This window comes from Myotis lucifugus, unplaced genomic scaffold (assembly GCF_000147115.1).
Source record: "Myotis lucifugus unplaced genomic scaffold, Myoluc2.0 scaffold_103, whole genome shotgun sequence".
Lineage (NCBI taxonomy): Eukaryota > Metazoa > Chordata > Mammalia > Chiroptera > Vespertilionidae > Myotis > Myotis lucifugus.
In genome coordinates this window covers 3,029,933-3,048,924 of record NW_005871151.1, presented here as the reverse complement: position 1 = coordinate 3,048,924, position 18,992 = coordinate 3,029,933, and the positions used below count along the sequence as shown (strand labels likewise).

The following is an 18,992-nucleotide window of genomic DNA, read 5'->3' as shown; positions in this document are numbered from 1 at the left end:
CTCTCAGTCTGAGTCCCAGTTTGTGTTATTTAACCCATCTGAGCCTGTTTTCTTATCTATAAATGGGAAAAATACCTTCCTCAAGGATTCACTGAGATAGTGTATATTCAAATGGTTTGTAAACTGTTCAAAACAATTGCAAGATGTTACTATTACCTAAGGGGATGTAGCTTACTATAGCATGACCTTTCTATACAGTGTGCTCTTTCAAGAGATAGATTAAAATCTTTCTCATTTAGTTAATTATGGACACAGCACCTACCTGGCTCAACAAATATGCTCAATAAATTTTTGCTGCATGAAAAGTATAAACCACAGAAAGACCTAAACCTCCATGAGCTCAGATTCCATATTTGGTTTTCTCTCCAAATTCCCCAAAGCCTAGCACAATATCTGACCCATGGAAGAAACTCAACAATTATTAGATGAATACATTTTTGTCCCCTCTAGTTCCTCTCTTCACAGCTCAAGAGGTGGAGGTGGGCAGGGGAGGCATGAAAGACTATTTCTGGTAAAGGCTGCTTGGAATGGAAAACTGGAAATCACTTGGAAACGTCACCCACTCTAACAAATAGCTCGGGAGAACAAAAAGAACAACTTCAGTTCCCAAATTCTGCAGTGTTGGTCGATTAATCTGTTAGCCCCTCCGAGGCTCAGTTTCCTCATCTGAACATGAGAACGGTGCCCCGCTCAGGGGGTCAGCACTAGAACTGAAGCTCGGTCAGGGCAGGCACTCACTTGGGGCTCACCGTCTCCACACCACACAGCGCTGGGCCGTATGGAACAGTGCCCGGCACAGCATCGGTTGGCAAATATTTGCTGGCTGCATCTGTGGCCAATTGGCTGTGGCACCCACCGCTAAAGGAATGGGCTGCCTGCAGGCAGCAGACACTTAGCAGAGGTGGGCCTGCATAGAGCTTCCCAGACAAGACAAAGCCAGGGGAGTTCATCGCCACCAAACCAGGATCACATGAAATGTCAAGGGGTCCTCCTTAAGAAGAAGAAAAAATATGACCAACAGCGTGGCAATCAATACGCATCTAGCAACAATGGACTGACTCTAGAACAAACAAGCAGAGCAGAAACAGACCCATAGGTTCTGAGCACATGGTGACGGCTGCCAGATGGGAGGGGGGCTGCGAGGATGGACAAAAGGTGCGGGGATGAAGAAGTACAAATTGTTGGTTACAGAATAGCCATAGGGCCCGCAAGTACAGCACAAGGAATACAGTCAGGACCATCCTAACAACTATGTACGGACGGTGTCAGATGGGTACGAGATATATCGGGATGATCACTTGGTAAGTTATGTAATGTCTAATCACGGGGGTGTACTCCTGAAACTAATAAAATACTGTATGTCAACTGTAATCGAAAGATTCAAAATGATATTTTAAAAACGGTATTAAAAAATCGCTGGGCCCCCTTTATCTAGATAACTACCTGCAATTTCCCACACGACCCGTAGCTGAATACATTACAAGACCGCAAACAAGGAGGAAGGAAAGAATCTGACAGAGACCGAAACCGCTAAACGAGAAAAGTGGGAATTAAAACGGTGCTTCACGGTTCCCACCAAAGGGAGCCAGCTTCCGCGAATGGCAACCAGTCCGACCAGCCAGGGCTCCGGCAGGACAGCCAGCTCCGTAAGGAACAAAAAGGAGGCAGGGCCCACGCTCAGACCCACCCCCTAACGGTTTCTTGGCCGCTGGCCTCCGGGCCCGTGGGACTCTTGTTTCCGGCCTCCGCAGGACCACAGTTCCCAGCATGCCTTTGGAGGGAAGCCTTTCCCGCTGGATGACTACTCATCCCGGCATGCCATTCGGCACTCCAGCATATTGGATGGGACCGTGGGATGACCCCATTGCACGCAGGGAGTTGTAGTCCACTCAGCTGCTGTCTCTTAGAGGGGCGGGGACGAGCCGGGTCGTTCTCGTCAGCTGAGAAGAATGATTCATAGAGGAGGGTCAGGTGGGAACAGTGCTGTCCGTGAAAGCCCACTTAAAAGGCTGGCTTCTTCGAGGGAGGGAGAGGCAGAAAAGCCAGCAGGACCTCGGGCCTGACCCCCCTCAGGCCGCTCGGCAGGCCTCGGTCGAGTCCTGGGCCTGGTCAGGGGCGGCCGCGGGACGCTGGTTGCTGGGGGACCGGTGACGTCGCGGGGTGAAAGTTGAGGGGCGGTGACGTCGGGCCTGCCCGGGCGGAGGCTGGCGGGTTGGAGGCAGGAGGGAGGGAGGGAAGGAGGGAAGGAAGGAAGCTGGGAAGGAGCGAGCGAGCGGGGGCGCGAGGCGTTTACCTGGAGGCAGCGGCTCGGGCGCGCAGAGCGGCCGCGGCTCCCCCGCACCTGCGGCCATGGATGAGGAGCGCGCCCTGTACATCGTCCGGGCCGGCGAGGCGGGGGCTATCGAGCGGGTCCTGAGGGATTACAGCGATAAGGTAAAGAGCCCTGGCCCCCGGCTTGCGGTGTGGCACCCCCGGCCGCCCCCCGGGCTTGCACGCGCATCCCTCCCCACCCCCTCATTCCGGGGATGCGCATCGCTCTCCCCCGAAAATGTTTCCGGCGTGGACATGCGTGTTTGTGCCCCCAGCCTTGCCCAGCCGTGCATCCTGCACCCCCCTGCCCCCACTCTGGCGCCCACTCCTCTGATTCCGGCCCAGCAGCCAGTCCTGCGGTCCGTCCTCCCAAGCGCGCAGGTCACACCCCCGGAGTCCGTGGATGTGCGTCTGTGCCCTGTGCCCCACTCTTGGATGCATAAATGCACGCGAGGCTTCCTCACCTGTGTAGCATAAAAATATTTGCTTAACCACGGACCCCGACATGCATAAAACGTTACCAGCCACCATAGTCGTTCTTTATGTACCGGTACCGTTTTCAAGGTGTGATGTCTCGTATGTGGTCTGACTTGATTCTCAGAGTGTTTGTGGGGTAGATGGTATGATCCTCCCCATTTTATAGATGAGAAAACCGAGGCGCAAAGAACTGAAATCATGCCAAGGTCATGGACATGCTATGTTGTAAGTGAAGGTAGAATCCAGCTCCTAATAATACGTGTTATTTGTATCGCATTAACAGTTTTCCCATCCCTTATCTCATTTAATCTTGACAGCAGTCCTGTGAGGTTTTATCTGCGTTTTGCAACTGAGATTCTTGATTGGTTAAGTAACTTGTCCAAGGTCATGGTTGGGAGCTGGGATTCCAGCCTTGGTCTTCAAACCATTCATTGTTCTTTGCACTGTACAACGCTGCGGTAGAAAGGTATCTTGTTATAAATCCCAGCCACTTCTCTGAATCTCTCTCCTGAAACCGTTAGCTTTCCGTTGCTGATCCTTCCAGGAATTTTACATGCTCGCTTCAAAAGGTAGCATACCACACCGTTATTCTTCCATCAAGAAGACTACTTTATAAGAAATGACTGACTACTCCCTCTGTGAAAACACACCCAACACCAAGTCACACCCTAGATAGAACATCTTTCTTCCTTTTATTTGCTTCCATTCATAATTTCCTCTTCTGTGTTTGCTATGTGCCCACCACTGCACTTTCATGCACTTTGTATTATTGAGCTGCCAGTATGCCATTTCTGCTCTGGGTGGAGATCCAAAAATAATACACCTTCATTCCCGAGTAATCTTCCCAACAACACTTTGAGGAAAGTGGTGGTATTCCCATTTCACAAATGATAAAATTTAGGATAAAGTTGCCCCAAATCCACACAGCCATTGAGAGATGGGGCCGAGATTTGAATTTAGGTTGTCTGACTACTGTTTCTACAGGACTATCCTGATTTCTTTGAGATGATGCATGGATTCATTTCTCTTCATAGCTTAGCTCCTTCACTTTTGGATACACGTTACTGTTTCCCGTTTACCTAATTTAGGAGGAATTCACTTAATGCATAGATGCACATATTGTGCAGATTATATTCATTTTACTTGATTTATAACTGCTCTCCAAAAAAAGATTTGAAGCACTGCAAAGTTATTTTCAAAAGAAAGAAATACAACAGAAACCTTGCCATTGTGTTGAATCAGTTAGTATTTACTTAGCACTTACTGTATGACACATATCTAGCAATAAAGAAAACCTTTTCTTCCATAGGAAGGGAGGAGGAAAACCCTCTAACTGGATCTTATCATCGCTTTTAATATTCTTTCTCCCCTTCATGTCTAAACTGATTGGAACTCCAGATTTGCTTCCTCCAACTTACCTCTCCCTCCCCTTGATCTCCTCCAGGTTGGTTACCACTCCTGGTCAAGTGCTGTCAACTTAAATTCTGGACATCTCCAGCTCCCCTTTCACACTGGGGATGCCTTTAAAGTTGTAATGTTAACTATATGTGTTTTTTTAATCCTCACCCAAGGATATGTTTTTTAATTTTTTAGAGAGAGGAAGGAAGGGAGAGAGAGAGAGGAACATCTATCGGTTGCCTCTAGTACACACCCTGACCAGGGATCGAATCCACAACTTAGGTATGTGCCCTGGCCTGGAATCAAACCTCAACCTTTTTTGGCATATGGAACGACACTCCAGTCAACTGAGCCACCCGGCCAGGGCCGAATATGTATTTTTTAAAGGGGATATTCCTAAAGTGTTTGGGAGGCTTGAACTTTTTGGGCCAAGCCTGAAAATCGGACTTGCTCCAAACTGAGTCAATTAGCTCCTTCAGAAAAGAGTTCTCATGTTTAATGCTGATTATAGTAGGGCCAGAAAAAATAGAAAAATAGGTGCAGAGAAAATAGCTGAATTTCACATTGGCAGTGGGACTTTGCCCCTCAAGGCGAAAGACGTTGAGGCAGATGAATAGGAAGGGGAAGTATGATTGCTGTGGTCCGGCAATAAGAACGGGGAGGTGGAATTAAATTGTTCAGCTGGATAGGATATGGAATCTGAAACTCTGAAAAAACTGGATACCATGTGCTTCATTTTCCCTATCTGGAAAAATTTATTTTAAAAATGGTTAGAATAAGAGGTGGTTATGGGGGGTTGAGGAGTCTAACCAAGAAGGGAAATGAATGATATATAGAGAGAATGTAGTTCATTGTTTGGGCGATGTTCTTTATTACCTTATTTCTCTAATAAAGCCAGTCCTCAAAAGGAGGCAGTCAAATATAGTTGAACGAAGGTGGAATTTGGAGTCAGATAAATCTTGTTTTAGATCTGCCATTATTAGCTTCACAACTATGAATAAGGACCTGAGTCTCAGTGTCCTTATCTGTAAAATAGGAAAAATATCACCTAAGTTATTTTGAGGCTTAAATTAAATGAAGTACTACTATAATGCCAAACACTGAGCCCAGTGCCCCTGGAGGCATTCACTCGGGGTGTTACAGTTCTGATGATCAAGGTATCAAGAAGTCCTGTGGCCCAAGCACAGGCTCTTGAGCCAGACTGCCTAGACCAGTGATGGCGAACCTATGACAGGCGTGTCAGAGGTGACACGTGAACTCATTTTTTTGGTTGATTTTTCTTTGTTAAATGGCATTTAAATATATCAAATAAATATCAAAAATATAAGTCTTTGTTTTACTATGGTTGCAACTATCAAAAAAATTCTATATGTGACACGGCACCAGAGTTAAGTTAGGGTTTTTCAAAATGCTGACACGCCAAGCTCAAAAGGTTCGCCATCACTGGCCTAGACTCTTGATTCTCAATTCACCATCCCTGTGCCCTAGGGCAGTGGTCGGCAAACTGCGGCTCGGCAAACTGCGGCTCCGAGCCACATGTGGCTCTTTGGCCCCTTGAGTGTGGCTCTTCCACAAAATACCGACTTCTGCGCATGGGCCACAAAGTTTCAATCGCACTGTACGTGCACACCCGCATGTGGTATTTTGTGGAAGAGCCACACTCAAGGGGCCAAAGAGCAGCATGTGGCTTGCGAGCCACAGTTTGCCGACCACGGCCCTAGGGCAAGTTACTTAACTTTCCTTGCCTCAGTTTATTCTTCTACCAAACAGGGATAATAATAGTACCTACATGTTGCCAGGCTTAAATGAGTTATATGTGTAAAGCACTTAGAGTAGTGCCTGTCTCTAAGAACCCATAACTGTTAGTTTTTTAACAAAAAAAGGTAGGAATTAAATATGTGCCACTGAGTTGACCTAGTTGACATAAGAAAAATTAGGGAGTATACTCCAATCTTTCTCTTTTTCCTTGACCCTTGTATTTTCTGATGGGTAGCAAAACACTGTGTACCATATTTAGAGCAGCAGTTACCTATCTGGCTCTAATTTCTACTGTGTTACAGAGACTCTAATTTCCGAGCCTTCTTACTTTTTTCACTGATCCTGGTTATCATAGGGAGAGGCAAGATCTATTTATCCCAGAAAAAAAAAAGATACTTGTCTGTTTCTCAAGGGCATAATGCTGGTTGACTCAGTATAGGAAAGTATTTTTTAAAAAGTATTAAAAAAATAGGAAAGGTGGTTGTTCTTTTTCCTCTCTTCTCAATTCACCTGTTAACATTTATTGAGTGCCTGATATCCTAAGTACTTTCACATGTCATCATATATAATCCTCTTACATTAAAACTTAGGAGGGAGATGGAAGTATTCCCTTTTGGGAGAATAGGAAATTGAGGTTCAGAAAGACAAAGTGACTATCTATGGCAGGGATGGGGAATATCCAGCCCGCAGGCCATATAAGGCCCTCAAAATCATTTGGTCTGGCCCTGTCAAGGCAGTAGGGGTGAGTTAATTAAGTGTTTGACCAAATTAGCAGGCTAATTTTTAAGTTGATAATTTTGTATGGCCCCCAAATGATGTTATAAATATTCAAATGGCCCTTGACAGAAAAAAAGTTCCCCACCCCTGATCTACAGGCTCAAGGGCACATGGCTAGATGTGGTGGACCTAGTCTTCAGATTTCATTTCCACGGCTCTTTTTCGCAAGGCCATGTTGCCTTTTCCATGTCTATTCTGTGTTTTTGAGAACAGAAGAAAGAGGTTTTCCAGTGCCAGTGCTACTGTTGAACCCTCATCACCTCCACTCCAGTTACAGAATGAGCTATTACGGGAAATATGTATTGAGCTAGTCTAAGCTGTCCAATCTCGTTCTTCTCTTTTAGGGCCTATTCTGATAAAGACTTAATATTGAGAAATTGGTTGCCATCATTATGATTATCAACAAAAATAGTGATCCAGGACCCCAAGATGCACAGTAGGATCATAGTTCTTGAATCACAGGATATTTAGACTAGAAGGAGTCTCAAAGATAATTGCATCCAACCCAACCCGCTCAGTTAGTAGGTGAAGAAACAGGCCTAGAGTCATCAACAGTAATGATAACCAGAGAGATGGTCTGGTGGCCATAGAAGATACCTGGCAAATGTTAGCCCATAGAGAGCTCCAACATGATTCTACATTCGAAGTATGGCATGTTTATAGCCAAATGAAAGGTAAAAGTTATTTAAGATTCAGGCAGGTAGGTCTCCAAGAGTAGTCCTCATAAGAGAGGAAAACCACAGTGATAGCAGTGAGGTCTTCATTTATGTGCTAGAAGAACCTGATTAATAGGGACCTAATATTGGGACAGTTCTAGAAATACAGCCTCCACATTTGACTAGGGCAATGGTCGGCAAACTCATTAGTCAACAGAGCCAAATATCAACAGTACAACGATTGAAATTTCTTTTGAGAGCCAAATTTTTTAAACTTAAACTATATAGGTAGGTACATTGTTATTAACTTAATTAGGGTACTCCTAAGGCTTAGGAAGAGCCACACTCAAGGGGCCAAAGAGCCGCATGTGGCTCGCGAGCCGCAGTTTGCCGACCACGGGACTAGGGCATATAAATATCCTGTACCATGTAAGAGGACTTGCTTTCCACCTTGAGGCTGAGTTCTGACTCAGTTCATTCTGCAGATATTTACAGAGGAGCATTTTAGTGGGCTGTTCCTTTGTTATACCTTGTTCGTATTTCCAGATGGGTTGTATAATTGAAGTTACTGGCATTTAGTTCTAGAAGTACTCTCTATTTATGAAACACAGCAACACACACACCCCACCCCAGTTAGAGTAATTTCCTTGTATCGGTACCGTGGGAGTGTATCTTTAGAAATCTATGAAATAACTGTAGTTCCCTTGCCATAAGTAATTCAGTATTTGGGCACGTCATAGGCCATGCAATGATGACAATAGTGGCCACTTATTGGACACCTGCTCTGTGCAAGGTGCTATACATAAAGACGGAAATTCTGACTGGTAGAAAAGTTTAGTAACTTGCTAATGAGTCCGGTGTGTCACTGAGCTGTTGTACCTTACTAGATCTCTAAATTGAACAATGGTTTTACTCTTTAGTTTATATTTGACTTGTTGCTCCTGCTTGTCTGGAAATAAAGTGTGTAGAGGTGAGGTGGCTAGCAGTTCTAGAAAGGCATTTATAGCCAGAAATGTAGTTCCCCTTCCTTTCAGCTGTACAAAGGAGGGAGAATAAAGGTTAGAGGTACTGAATAGGGTAGGGATGATCTAAGTTGGATAAAAGAACTCAGCCTTAAATATCTTTGGATCCAAACAAGCTTCGAAGGCTGAGTTTCTGAGTAGATTGGCACATTCAAAATTCAATTTTATTGCCTCATATACCAATATACCTTCTAATTAAATTAAACCCTCATGCTATTTAGACAGGGTTCTTGAAAGCTTTTCTTCCTTTTTTTTTTTTTTTTAAAGTTGTAGTTTTATGACAAGATCAGCCTTGCATTTAAAAAGCAACAGAAAAATTAGTCCTTGGTACCATTCTAAATTGTTACCTTAAAAGATTAATTCTATGTAGAAACTGTTAAAAATACATTTTTATAACTTAATGGGTTTTTCCCCCAAAAGATTTCTTTTTTTATCCCCTTACCATAAATGCTAAAAATATTTACAAGAACCATTATATTGGCAACTAGGTACATTTATTTCAGATAGTTTATGGAATTCACATATAATGGCACAGAATAAGCTTTCTTGGTTTCTAAGTACAACTTATTTTCATTTGTATTGGATATTTACTAAGCTTCAGTTTACAAGCCTAGCTTGATTCTGGTGCTTCTTTGTCTTTTATCTAATGTTGGTTTTTACTAAACTTCATGTCTATAAATTCCTAAGTTATAGTCTTCAGATTTACAACTTCTTCCTTCCTTTTCTTCTTGTTCATTCTTCATTTTTTATTTTTATTTTTTAGATTTATTTTCTAATATATTTTATTGATTTTTTACAGAGAGGAAGAGAGAGGGATAGAGAGTTTGAAACATCGATGAGAGAGAAACATCGATTAGCTGCCTCCTGCACACCTCCTTCTGGGGATGTGCCCGCAACCAAGGTACATGCCCTTGGCCAGAATCGAACCTGGGATCCTTCAGTCTGCAGACCGATGCTCTATCTACTGAGCCAAACCGGTTAGGGCCCTTCATTTTTTATTTTATTTTTAATCCTCACCTGAGAATATACTTATTGATTTTTCTCTCTCTTTTTTTTTTAAGAGAGGAGAACAGGCGGGGGCGGGGGGGTGGGTAGAGATAGAGAGGTGAGAGAGAAACCTCGATTCGAGGCCTCCTGTACATGTCCCCTACTGGGGATTGAACGTGCAACCTAGGTATGTGCCCTGATTGGGTATCAAACCTGCAATCTAGGTATGTGCCCTGACCGGGAATCAAATCTACAATCTTTTGGTGTATGGGAGGATGCTCCAATCAACTGAGCAACACCAGCCAGGGCTCATCTTTTATTTTTAAAATTTCCCTTTTAATTATAAAAATAATATACCAAAAGTGAGTTTTGTAAAGAAGAAAATCACCAGAAATTCCATCACCCTGTACAGCTGCTTTTATATTTGCATTGTTCAAATGCATCCATATATTTATGTAGATACTTTCGTCATAGACACAGAACTATAATTTGATGGTTTCCACTTAATGCCATCATACGTAATTTGCCATGTTGTTTCAGAGCTTTTTAGCCATCTTTTTAAAATTGTAATATAATATTCTATCAGGTGGATGCACAGCAGTTTAATTAATCTCATGTTATTGGATATTCAAGGCTGTCTCTTTTCTTCTATAATAACACTGCAGTGAATATGTTTACATATATAATTTTTCTCTCATTCTGGATGAATTTCATTAGGGTAAATTCTTAGGAGTAGAAGTTCTGGGTCAAAGGGGATGAATATTTTTATGGTTTCCAACATGTGTTGCCAAATCACTTTCTCTTTTAAAGTTTGTGTCAGTTTATACTGCTGCCAGCAATATCATGCTTGGATTATTGATGACCATTTCCCAGAGAGCTTTGTGTCTTCAGTCTTGCTCTCTTTTGATCTGGTCTGTAAGCTACTGTCCAAAATATTCCAGCAATGCTCTACTGTTCACATTTTTTTCAGAGTCTTCTGCTGGATGCCTATTACCTATCTTACAGTTCAAGTGTAAATTTTAAAATCCAGCCCCTACCCCCTGACATAATTCATCTTAATTTATGGTATGGTTTGCATACCATATAAGAAGCAGTCTCTTTTACCTCTAAGTCCTCCCTCTGACCATTTCGTATATTCAGAACTTCTGCTCTGTCAACATTTCTTCTCCATCTCATAAATTTAATTTCAAAAATTTCTTCTTCTACAAAGCTGTCAATACAGAACCCCTCTGTAATGATGATATCTTCAGTACTCAGTGTACTTAACTCCTGGTGGGTTGCCAGTAAATGTTTGTTAGTATGGCCAGTGAGGGAATACAAAGGAAAGGCAGAGAGATGTTCACTGCAGACTTTTTTTTTAAAGGAAAGCTTAGGATTCATAAAAGCACTTGGTTCTTCTGACTAAAACTTGAGAGGAGAATGAGGAATTTTGTGCTCTAGTTTTTGGGTACCATCACTCTTTCTGTGACAGTAGATAACTCAGCTTACTCCATCATCTATTTTAGCTACAGAGTGGAAAATACAGTGTTCCCGCCAGTCATTTTAGGAGTCATGACACTCTCTTCTCTTTCAGTTATTTTTCCCCTCAATATCATTGGCATCACCATCAATATAACCCTAATGTTTACTGTTTAGTATGTGCCAGGCATTGAGATGGTGAGTTATATGCCATAGCTGTTTTAACCCTCATAGCAGCTCTGTGAACTAGGTACCCCCTCTTTTCACATGAGAAATTCAGTTATGGAGAGTTACTTACTGAACTAACTAGTAAGTGATGGAGCCACAATATCAAACCCTCATTCTTACAGAATATTTGTCTGAATAGTCTCTTTTCTATCGATAATTATCTGATGATTTCTTATTACATATGACAAAGGAAGTACAAACTCCTCAGCAGCATTGGAAGGACCTTCCAAATCTCTATCCAATCTACTTTTCCATTCTCATCTTTCTTTACTCCTCCCACCCCCTAACATTTGTGCTTTCACTCTGACAGAGCTGCTTATTTCACAAATATATCATATTGTTTCACACATCTGAGCCTTTGTTTCTATTCCTGCAATGCTTTCCATTTCCTCCTGGCAAACTTCTATTCATACCCCACGGTCCAGTTCAAATTCTCTATACTGCATGCAGAGCATTCCAGATTTCCCTGGGCACAGTTAGAGGCTTGCCACTCTGTGCTCCTTGGTATATATTTCTGCTATAGTCCTTTTATACTTCTTAAGATTATTTGCTTACATGCCGATCTCTCTTACTTTAATAAGAAAAGTGAGATATGATATGGGGAAGGTAACATTTTTACAGAGACATTATATATTTTTAAACATAGCCAAAATTAAAAATCTGTATATTTAAATGACATTGTTTTCCCTTTTTTCCCTCCCTCAGCATAGGGCTACTTTCAAATTTGAACCAACAGATGAAGATAAAAGAAAGGTAAGCCTTAGTGTGTGTGTGTGTGTGTGTTTCATTCATGAACTTTCTAAACAGTGGACTTGTTTTCATCTGATGGTTATTTAGTTTTCAGTTTCCCTCCAGTTTGTTTTTTAGGAACTCTGAGAAGAAAGCAAGTGCCAGGTTTAGTACATGCAACTCATTCCTGCTCCATCCTCACAGGACCATTATACTAGTACTTGGATAAATTAGAGCAATGGGAAGGGTTCGTTTAACGGCAGGATAGCAGGCTGCCCAAAATGTTTTGCATTTAGCTTTGGGGAAACAGCTGTTCATACTGCTGCCCCTTAGCCAAATATTGTTCCCTGTCTGACATTTATTTATGTTGCAGCAATTGTCTAAGTCACTTCAGGGGCATAGATGAAAGTGGAATCAAGAGACTCACCAATAGAGGAATTATAAGTGAAGGTGCATCAGTAATGTGTGTTTCCCTGTTGGGTTGCCTATGCTTGCTTTACTTAGTTGATTAGAGCGTGATGCACCATTCTGTGTGTTTTGCTGGTCTGCGTACATCTATCCTTGGTCTATTACATGCGAAGACCAGATAAGAGAGCATGACTGAATCAGTGCAAACCTATCACTGCTCCTGGAAAAATAGCTTAAATCTGTTGCTATTCTTGGTAGTGGTTTGATAATACCTTGTAATCAAACTTCTGTTCACCTCCACCTCCAAAATCTAATGTCTATGTCCTGCTCATTTTATCTCTTATGATTTCTTTAGTCCATTCTCTCCTTTAACCCCTGCCCTAATTCCAGCCTTCATCTGGATTACCGCACCAGTTTCCTGCTCTCTCTTTTTCCAGTTATGTGCCCTTCCAGTCCATTGTCCATAAATCTAGAACAACAATCTGATCGTGTTACTCCCAGCTTTTAAAACCCTTGAGTGACTTTTTTTGCCTATAAAAGTTCAAGCTTCTAAACATGACATCCTAGATGCTTAGTGACCTGATCTCTGCCTACTTTTGCAGCTTACTTCTCTCCCTTAAATTTTATGCTCTAGCAATATGAAATATTTCCAGTTACATACCACCCTTTCTGTTTCTTATTTTCTACCTTCGCATATGTTGTTTTCTACCTGGTTAATCCAATGGAGTTCCAGGGCACATCCTTCAGGAAGCCTCCTCTGGCATTCCTGTTAAGGTGAAGTATCCCTTTTCAGTATTTCAGTAAAATTCTATGTAAATCTCTAACACTATGCTTATACATTGTCTCAAATATGTATCATTATTAGACCCTGATGACAGGTATTATTATTTACCCTTATGTCCTTGACACCTAGAGTGTCGAACACATAGTAGGCACTCAAAAATTATGATTGAAGGGGTGATATGGAATATAAACTTTGAAAGTTAAAGATTGAACTCTGATTTTCTTGTGTATCTGAGCAGTGAAAATAAGATGAGAATTCCTTTTAGAACTGGGGTTCTCAACCAGGAATGTGCTATTTGGGGAACTTTTTGATGATAGCCTGCTCAGGGCTGACCCTCTATCTACTGAGTCAGAATTTGAGGCGTGGAATCCAGGCATGTGTATTTTTACAGATAGTCTTCAGGAAACAAGTACTTGCACATTTGGTGGGAATACAAAATGGCACAAATCCTGTGGAACAGAAACTGGCAGTATCTACCAAAATTACAGATGCAGTTTGCCCTTTGACCAGACAGTGCCACTTTTAGAAATCTGTTTTGTGGATAGGTTGAACTCAAGTAAACAAAGTTACTCATTGAAGCATTGTACATGGTAGTAAAAGATTGGAAACAACCAAGTGTCCAGCAATTAGGGAATATTTGAAGAAACTAGGGTATATCTACATAATGGAATACTATGATATGATAGAGAGGAGGCTGTGTGAGAGACAGACCATTATGTGCTAATCAGAGAGAGGGTTAAGTGAAAGAAAAGAAGCATGTTGTTAACAAGACATACTCATAATAGGTATTCAGATTAGGAAGACAAGTGCTATTCAATTAATTGAGTTGGGAGAATCCATAATACATCTAGATTTATGGTCCCTTGGGAATCTGGCGCTAGAATTTTTGGTGGTGCTTTTACTGACCAAAGTAAATACGCCCTAGCTGGTTTGGCTCAGTGGTTGGAGCGTTAGCCCATGGACTTAAGGGTATTGGGTTTGATTCCCAGTCAAGGGCACATACCTTGGTTGCAGGCTCAATATCGGCCCAGGTCAGGGCAAATATGGGAGGCAACCAGTCGATGTGTCTCTCACACATTGATGTTTCTCTCTCTCTCCACCCTCCTCACTCCCTTCCATTCTCTCTAAAAATCAATGGAAAAATATCCTTGGGTGAGGATTAAAAATAAAAGTAAATACATTAAGACAGAGATCCCCTTACTTCATATAAGTTTCAGTTGAGGGGAAAAAAAATTCCCACACAGTTATTAATAAAGCATGTTTATTTCCTATATGATAGTAGCAAAACCTAACGTTTTCAAAGTATTGTGTTTACTGCCTTTTAGATCATTGGAGATGGTAACGACTGTACTGGTGTTATTTTTAGTTCTAGTGTGCAGATTTCTGCTTCCTGGGAGTTCTGATATAAACAAATATCATTAGGGACCTAGCTAGGTAATCTTCATTAACGGAAAAACATTGACAAACAAAACCACTTCAGTCTCCAGTGGTTAAAACCATTAGTGACTCTTTCATGCCTACGGCTCTAAAAAGAGTTTGAAATCCTAACTGTTGGACTGCTTCTAAAGGATCTACATCCTAACAGTTTTTTAAGTTCTCAGTGCCGAAAGACACAGAATAGTGGGCAAGTCTCCACATTAAACCCAGACTGAAAATAAGAGGAATTCAAGTTACCAGTTTGTTTTGCTACCCCAGTTCTCTTTTTCTCTTTCTTAAACATGTCTCTGGAGTCTTCATACAGTAGCTCCTTGGTAACTGCAGTACCCCTTTTGATAAACTACGGGTGCTGTTTCTAAAAAACACACCTTTCTTATGTAAAACCTTTGTGACAACTTAGAAGTAAATGTAAGGGAACAGAGCCTTTCAAAAAATAAAAATTATACTGAGATTTTTAGGAAATAGCTATAGACCCAATTTCTAACACTCATGTAGTGTTTTGCATGTTTACAAAGATTTGCTTTGTAATAGTAATGCACTAATGCTGTAAGTGTGGCAAGAATGTCAACATCCCTATTTTATTGATATGAAAACACATTAATAACAGCTTGCAAAAACTCAGTCACTAGCAAGTGGTGGAGCCTCAAATAGAGAACAGATTTTCTGATTATTGTGTGCGGCTCCTTCACTGCTCAGTGCTCCCACTCATTACCACTTGAGGTGTATTTCATAAGGTTTGAAATTATGGCTCAATACCTTGTTTTATCTCTTATTTCATATCTTGAGACACCATTTAGGCAACGAGACTTAAATTGGAAGATAACAAAGGAAATTACTAGGCGTGCTTAAATTTTTCCAAATAAAGTCAGTTACAACTGCTAATGCTTGTGCATATATGCAAATAGTTCCAGGTGCATGTGGATCATTACATTTGAATGTAAGCACCTGTGCTTACTGAAGCATTTGCTTTACATTTGCTATCTAAATTGGTAGACTATGATTTTCTGCCAGCACATAAACAAATATATCATGGAAATATGTAGGATGGGGATGTATGAATAATCTAAAAATTTACATCTTGAAGAAATGAAAGCTCTTATATTGGTTTCTGAAACACATTGATCTCAAGACCAATGGACTAGTACATAATTGCAATACATGTTGAAAAATACGTGTCACAAAATGAGCAAAAGAATTATAGCTCTTTCACCTGTAAGATGAGAATATAACTAGATAAAATGTGGAAAACTTCAGTTGTTGTTTAAGATAAATCTTTGTATATAGTAATTTTCCTCAAAAGAATGAAGTTAAAAATAGCCAAATTGTAAGCATTTCTTTTATTACCTTCAAACTCACATAGGTAAGCCAAATTTCTGAGAAGGCAGAGAGTAATTGCTGAGCTGAGAATTCTTTGAGGACAAGCATGTGCTTGCTTACTTCTTTGTATTTTCATCTCCCAGCACTGCATGTGGCACAAAATAGGCACCTACAATATAAACACCTATTAAATGAATGAAAGGAACTTGGAAATTGAGTGGAGACCAGAATTCTTATGACATGCACATATTGTTTGGTGTTGAGTTTGATATTCTCTTAACTATACAGCAGGATCTCAAGCACATCTCATAATGTTGTTTACTGAAAAAGCAGGATACAAGAGTATTCATACAGTATGATCACAACCATGTATAAGACTAATAAAAGCTATACAAAGAAAAGTGATTACAAGAAAATTCACTAAATGGTGACTATTTGAATATTATTACTGTGGATGATACTTTTCTTTCCTGGTCTGTAATTTAAACTTCTATTATATTATAGTAGATTATAATGCTATAAAAATATGATAATATAATATGTGACATATGTTATATATATGTCACATATTATATTCTTTTATATAGTATGATGATTGGAGGCATAAGCAAAGACCAATACTTTTTTAAAAAAATATTTATTTTCTCTAAAATTGAGCCTTCTTGATTATCTTACACATTCCTTTTAGAGCAGTGGTTCTCAACCTTCTGGCCCTTTAAATACAGTTCCTCATGTTGTGAGCCAACCATAAAATTATTTTCGTTGCTACTTCATAACTGTAATGTTGCTACTGTTATGAATCGTAATGTAAATATCTGATATGCAGGATGGTCTTAGGCAACCCCTGTGAAAGGGTCGTTCGACCACCAAAGGGGTCGCGACCCACAGGTTGAGAACCGCTGTTTTAGAGGAACATAAAAATGCCACGTTTAGAGATAGTATCACCTATAGACTCAGTTTATGGAGTGAAATAAATTTATATGAACACAGAGTTCCATGCTACTATTTGAAATATTTTATTTTGACTTTTCCTTCCAGACTTGGCATATTAGTGGAGATATCTGTAGTCCGTAAGTGTTTTTTCAGTAATTTCTACGTTCCAGGTCCTGTGTTAGGCTTTGGTTCATAAGTTGGTTATGGTGTTGATTTGGCACTTTCTCAGCTACAGGTGCATATGGAGGATTACCACTGTGAACTATAGAAAATAAATTGATAAATTTTTATATGAGGTCACCCCATGGAAAATGTGCCAACATAGAAACATTAATCCTATAGTGTGGGTCCATGCTTAGAAATAACTTGAGGCATGGATGTCGGATATGAAAGCCTTTTAAACTTATTTTAGTCATTTGAAGTTCTTGTTCAACTCTAATTTTCGCTAAAACAAATGAATTTATAAGCCTTGCAAATTTGACTCAAATTTTATTTGGCATCTTTAACTTAGGGAATATTTTGATACATGATGCAAGTACAGTTCTCATTTAGAAACTAGTAACTTTAAAGATAATCATTTAGAAGAAAAAAAAAGCCTGGCTGGAGTGGCTTAGTAGGTTGAGCGTTGTCCTGTGTACCAAGAGATTGCCGATTCGATTCTCAGTCAGGGCACATACCTGGGTTGCAGGTTTGGTCCCCAGTTGGGGCACATGTGGAAGGCAACTCATCAATGTTTCTCTCTCACAGCGATGTTTCTCTCTCTCTCTCTCTCTCTCTAATTTTGACATTAAAAAGGTGCAATAAAGTACAATAACTGAAATAGAATTCACTAAAAGGGGTTGAGCATTAGATTCAAACTGGTGGAAGAAAGAATAAGCAAACTTGAGATAGATCAATAGGGAATATACAAGGTAAAGAACAGAGAAAAAATATTTGAAGAAATAATGGCTAAAACTTGCCAAAGTTAAAATGTTTCCTCTGTGGAACTCAGCAGTGCCTTTTCTTTCCTCCTCTTTTCCCCTGTTACCTTTGCCTTTCTCTCTCCTAAGCTCCAAGGGCCCTTTCACTTCTGTAATTGTTTCCTGAGCCTACACAGTGCAGCTGTCTCACTTTTACTACCTCTATAACTTTGTAAATAAACTTTCTCTATAATTTGAAAAAAAACACACAAACTTGACAAATTTATTTGAAAACAACACCCAAGAAGCTCAATAATGTCTGAGTAGGATATACTCAAAGAAATCTAAAAACAGATACATCATAATAAAAATGCTGAAAGCCAAAGAAAAGGAGAAAATCCTGAAAGCCGCAAAAGAAAAATGACTTGCCACTTACAATGGTACCTCAGTAAGATACACAGCTGATTTCTCATCAGAAATGTAGGCCAGAGGCAGTGGGATAACATATTTAAGGAGCTCAAAGGAAAAAAACCTCAGCCAAGAAACCTATATCAGCAGAGTGCTCTTTTGACAATAAAGACACCAGATAAATGAAAAAACTGAAATAATTTGTTCAAGACCCACCTTATATGAAGTACTAAAAGTTTTTCAGACTGAAAGTGACTACGAACAGCAATTTGAACCCACACAAAGAGCACTGGTAGAGGTGATTGTAAAATGTAATTATAAAAGACAATTTAAGTGCATATTTCTTTTCCTTCTCTTAACTGATTTTAAAAGCATTTATATAAAACAATATGTATGCCCTGACTGGTTTGGCTCAGTGGATAGAGCGTCGACCTGAGGACTGAAGGGTCCCAGGTTCGATTCCAGTCAAGGGCATGTACCTTGGTTGCGGGCACATCCCCAGTAGGAGGTGTGCAGGAGGCAGCTGATCGATGTTTCTCTCTCATCGATGTTTCTAACTCTCTATCCCTCTCCCTTCCTCTCTGTAAAAAATCAATAAGATATATTAAAAAAAACAATATGTATATAATTTATTGAGCCAGTAACATATAGAAATGTCATATATTTGCTAAAAATAGCACAAAGGTAACTGAGACCAAACCTGTATTAGATGAAGGATGTGACTCCAGATAGGAGCTCAAATCCTCAAGAATACATCAAGAGAACCAGCAATGATAAATAATATAACAAAAGCTATCAGTATATATATAGTTGCTCTCCTTTCTTCAAAGTCTTTAAAAGATAAAATTATATAAAGTAATAATTATAATGTATTGTTGGACTCGAAACAGTTTATAGGTATATCCTATATAATAAAGAGGTAATATGCAAATTGACTGTCACACCCTCACACAAGATGGCCGTCCCCATGTGGTCACAAGATGTCCACCACAAGATGGCCAGCAGA

The 18,992-nt window shown here is 40.4% G+C and overlaps 1 protein-coding gene across 7 annotated transcripts in view; it reads left to right on the top strand.

Annotated features, from left to right (window-relative positions):
- Window positions 1-2,245: 2,245 nt before the first annotated feature.
- Window positions 2,246-18,992, top strand: part of RIC8B (RIC8 guanine nucleotide exchange factor B) — a 107,735-nt gene continuing 90,988 nt past the window's right edge. For 6 of the 7 annotated variants that reach the window (XR_002830212.1, XR_002830213.1, XM_006092726.3 and 3 more), the window contains exons 1-2: window positions 2,254-2,433; window positions 11,777-11,824. Coding sequence is in view for 5 of the 7 variants with exons in the window: in XM_006092726.3 (XP_006092788.1) it covers window positions 2,350-2,433; window positions 11,777-11,824 (132 nt within the window). In the remaining 2 variants the exon portion in view is untranslated. Of the gene's footprint in view, window positions 2,434-11,776; window positions 11,825-18,992 lie in introns of all 7 variants that reach the window. The other variant, XM_006092728.3, reaches the window with a different exon arrangement.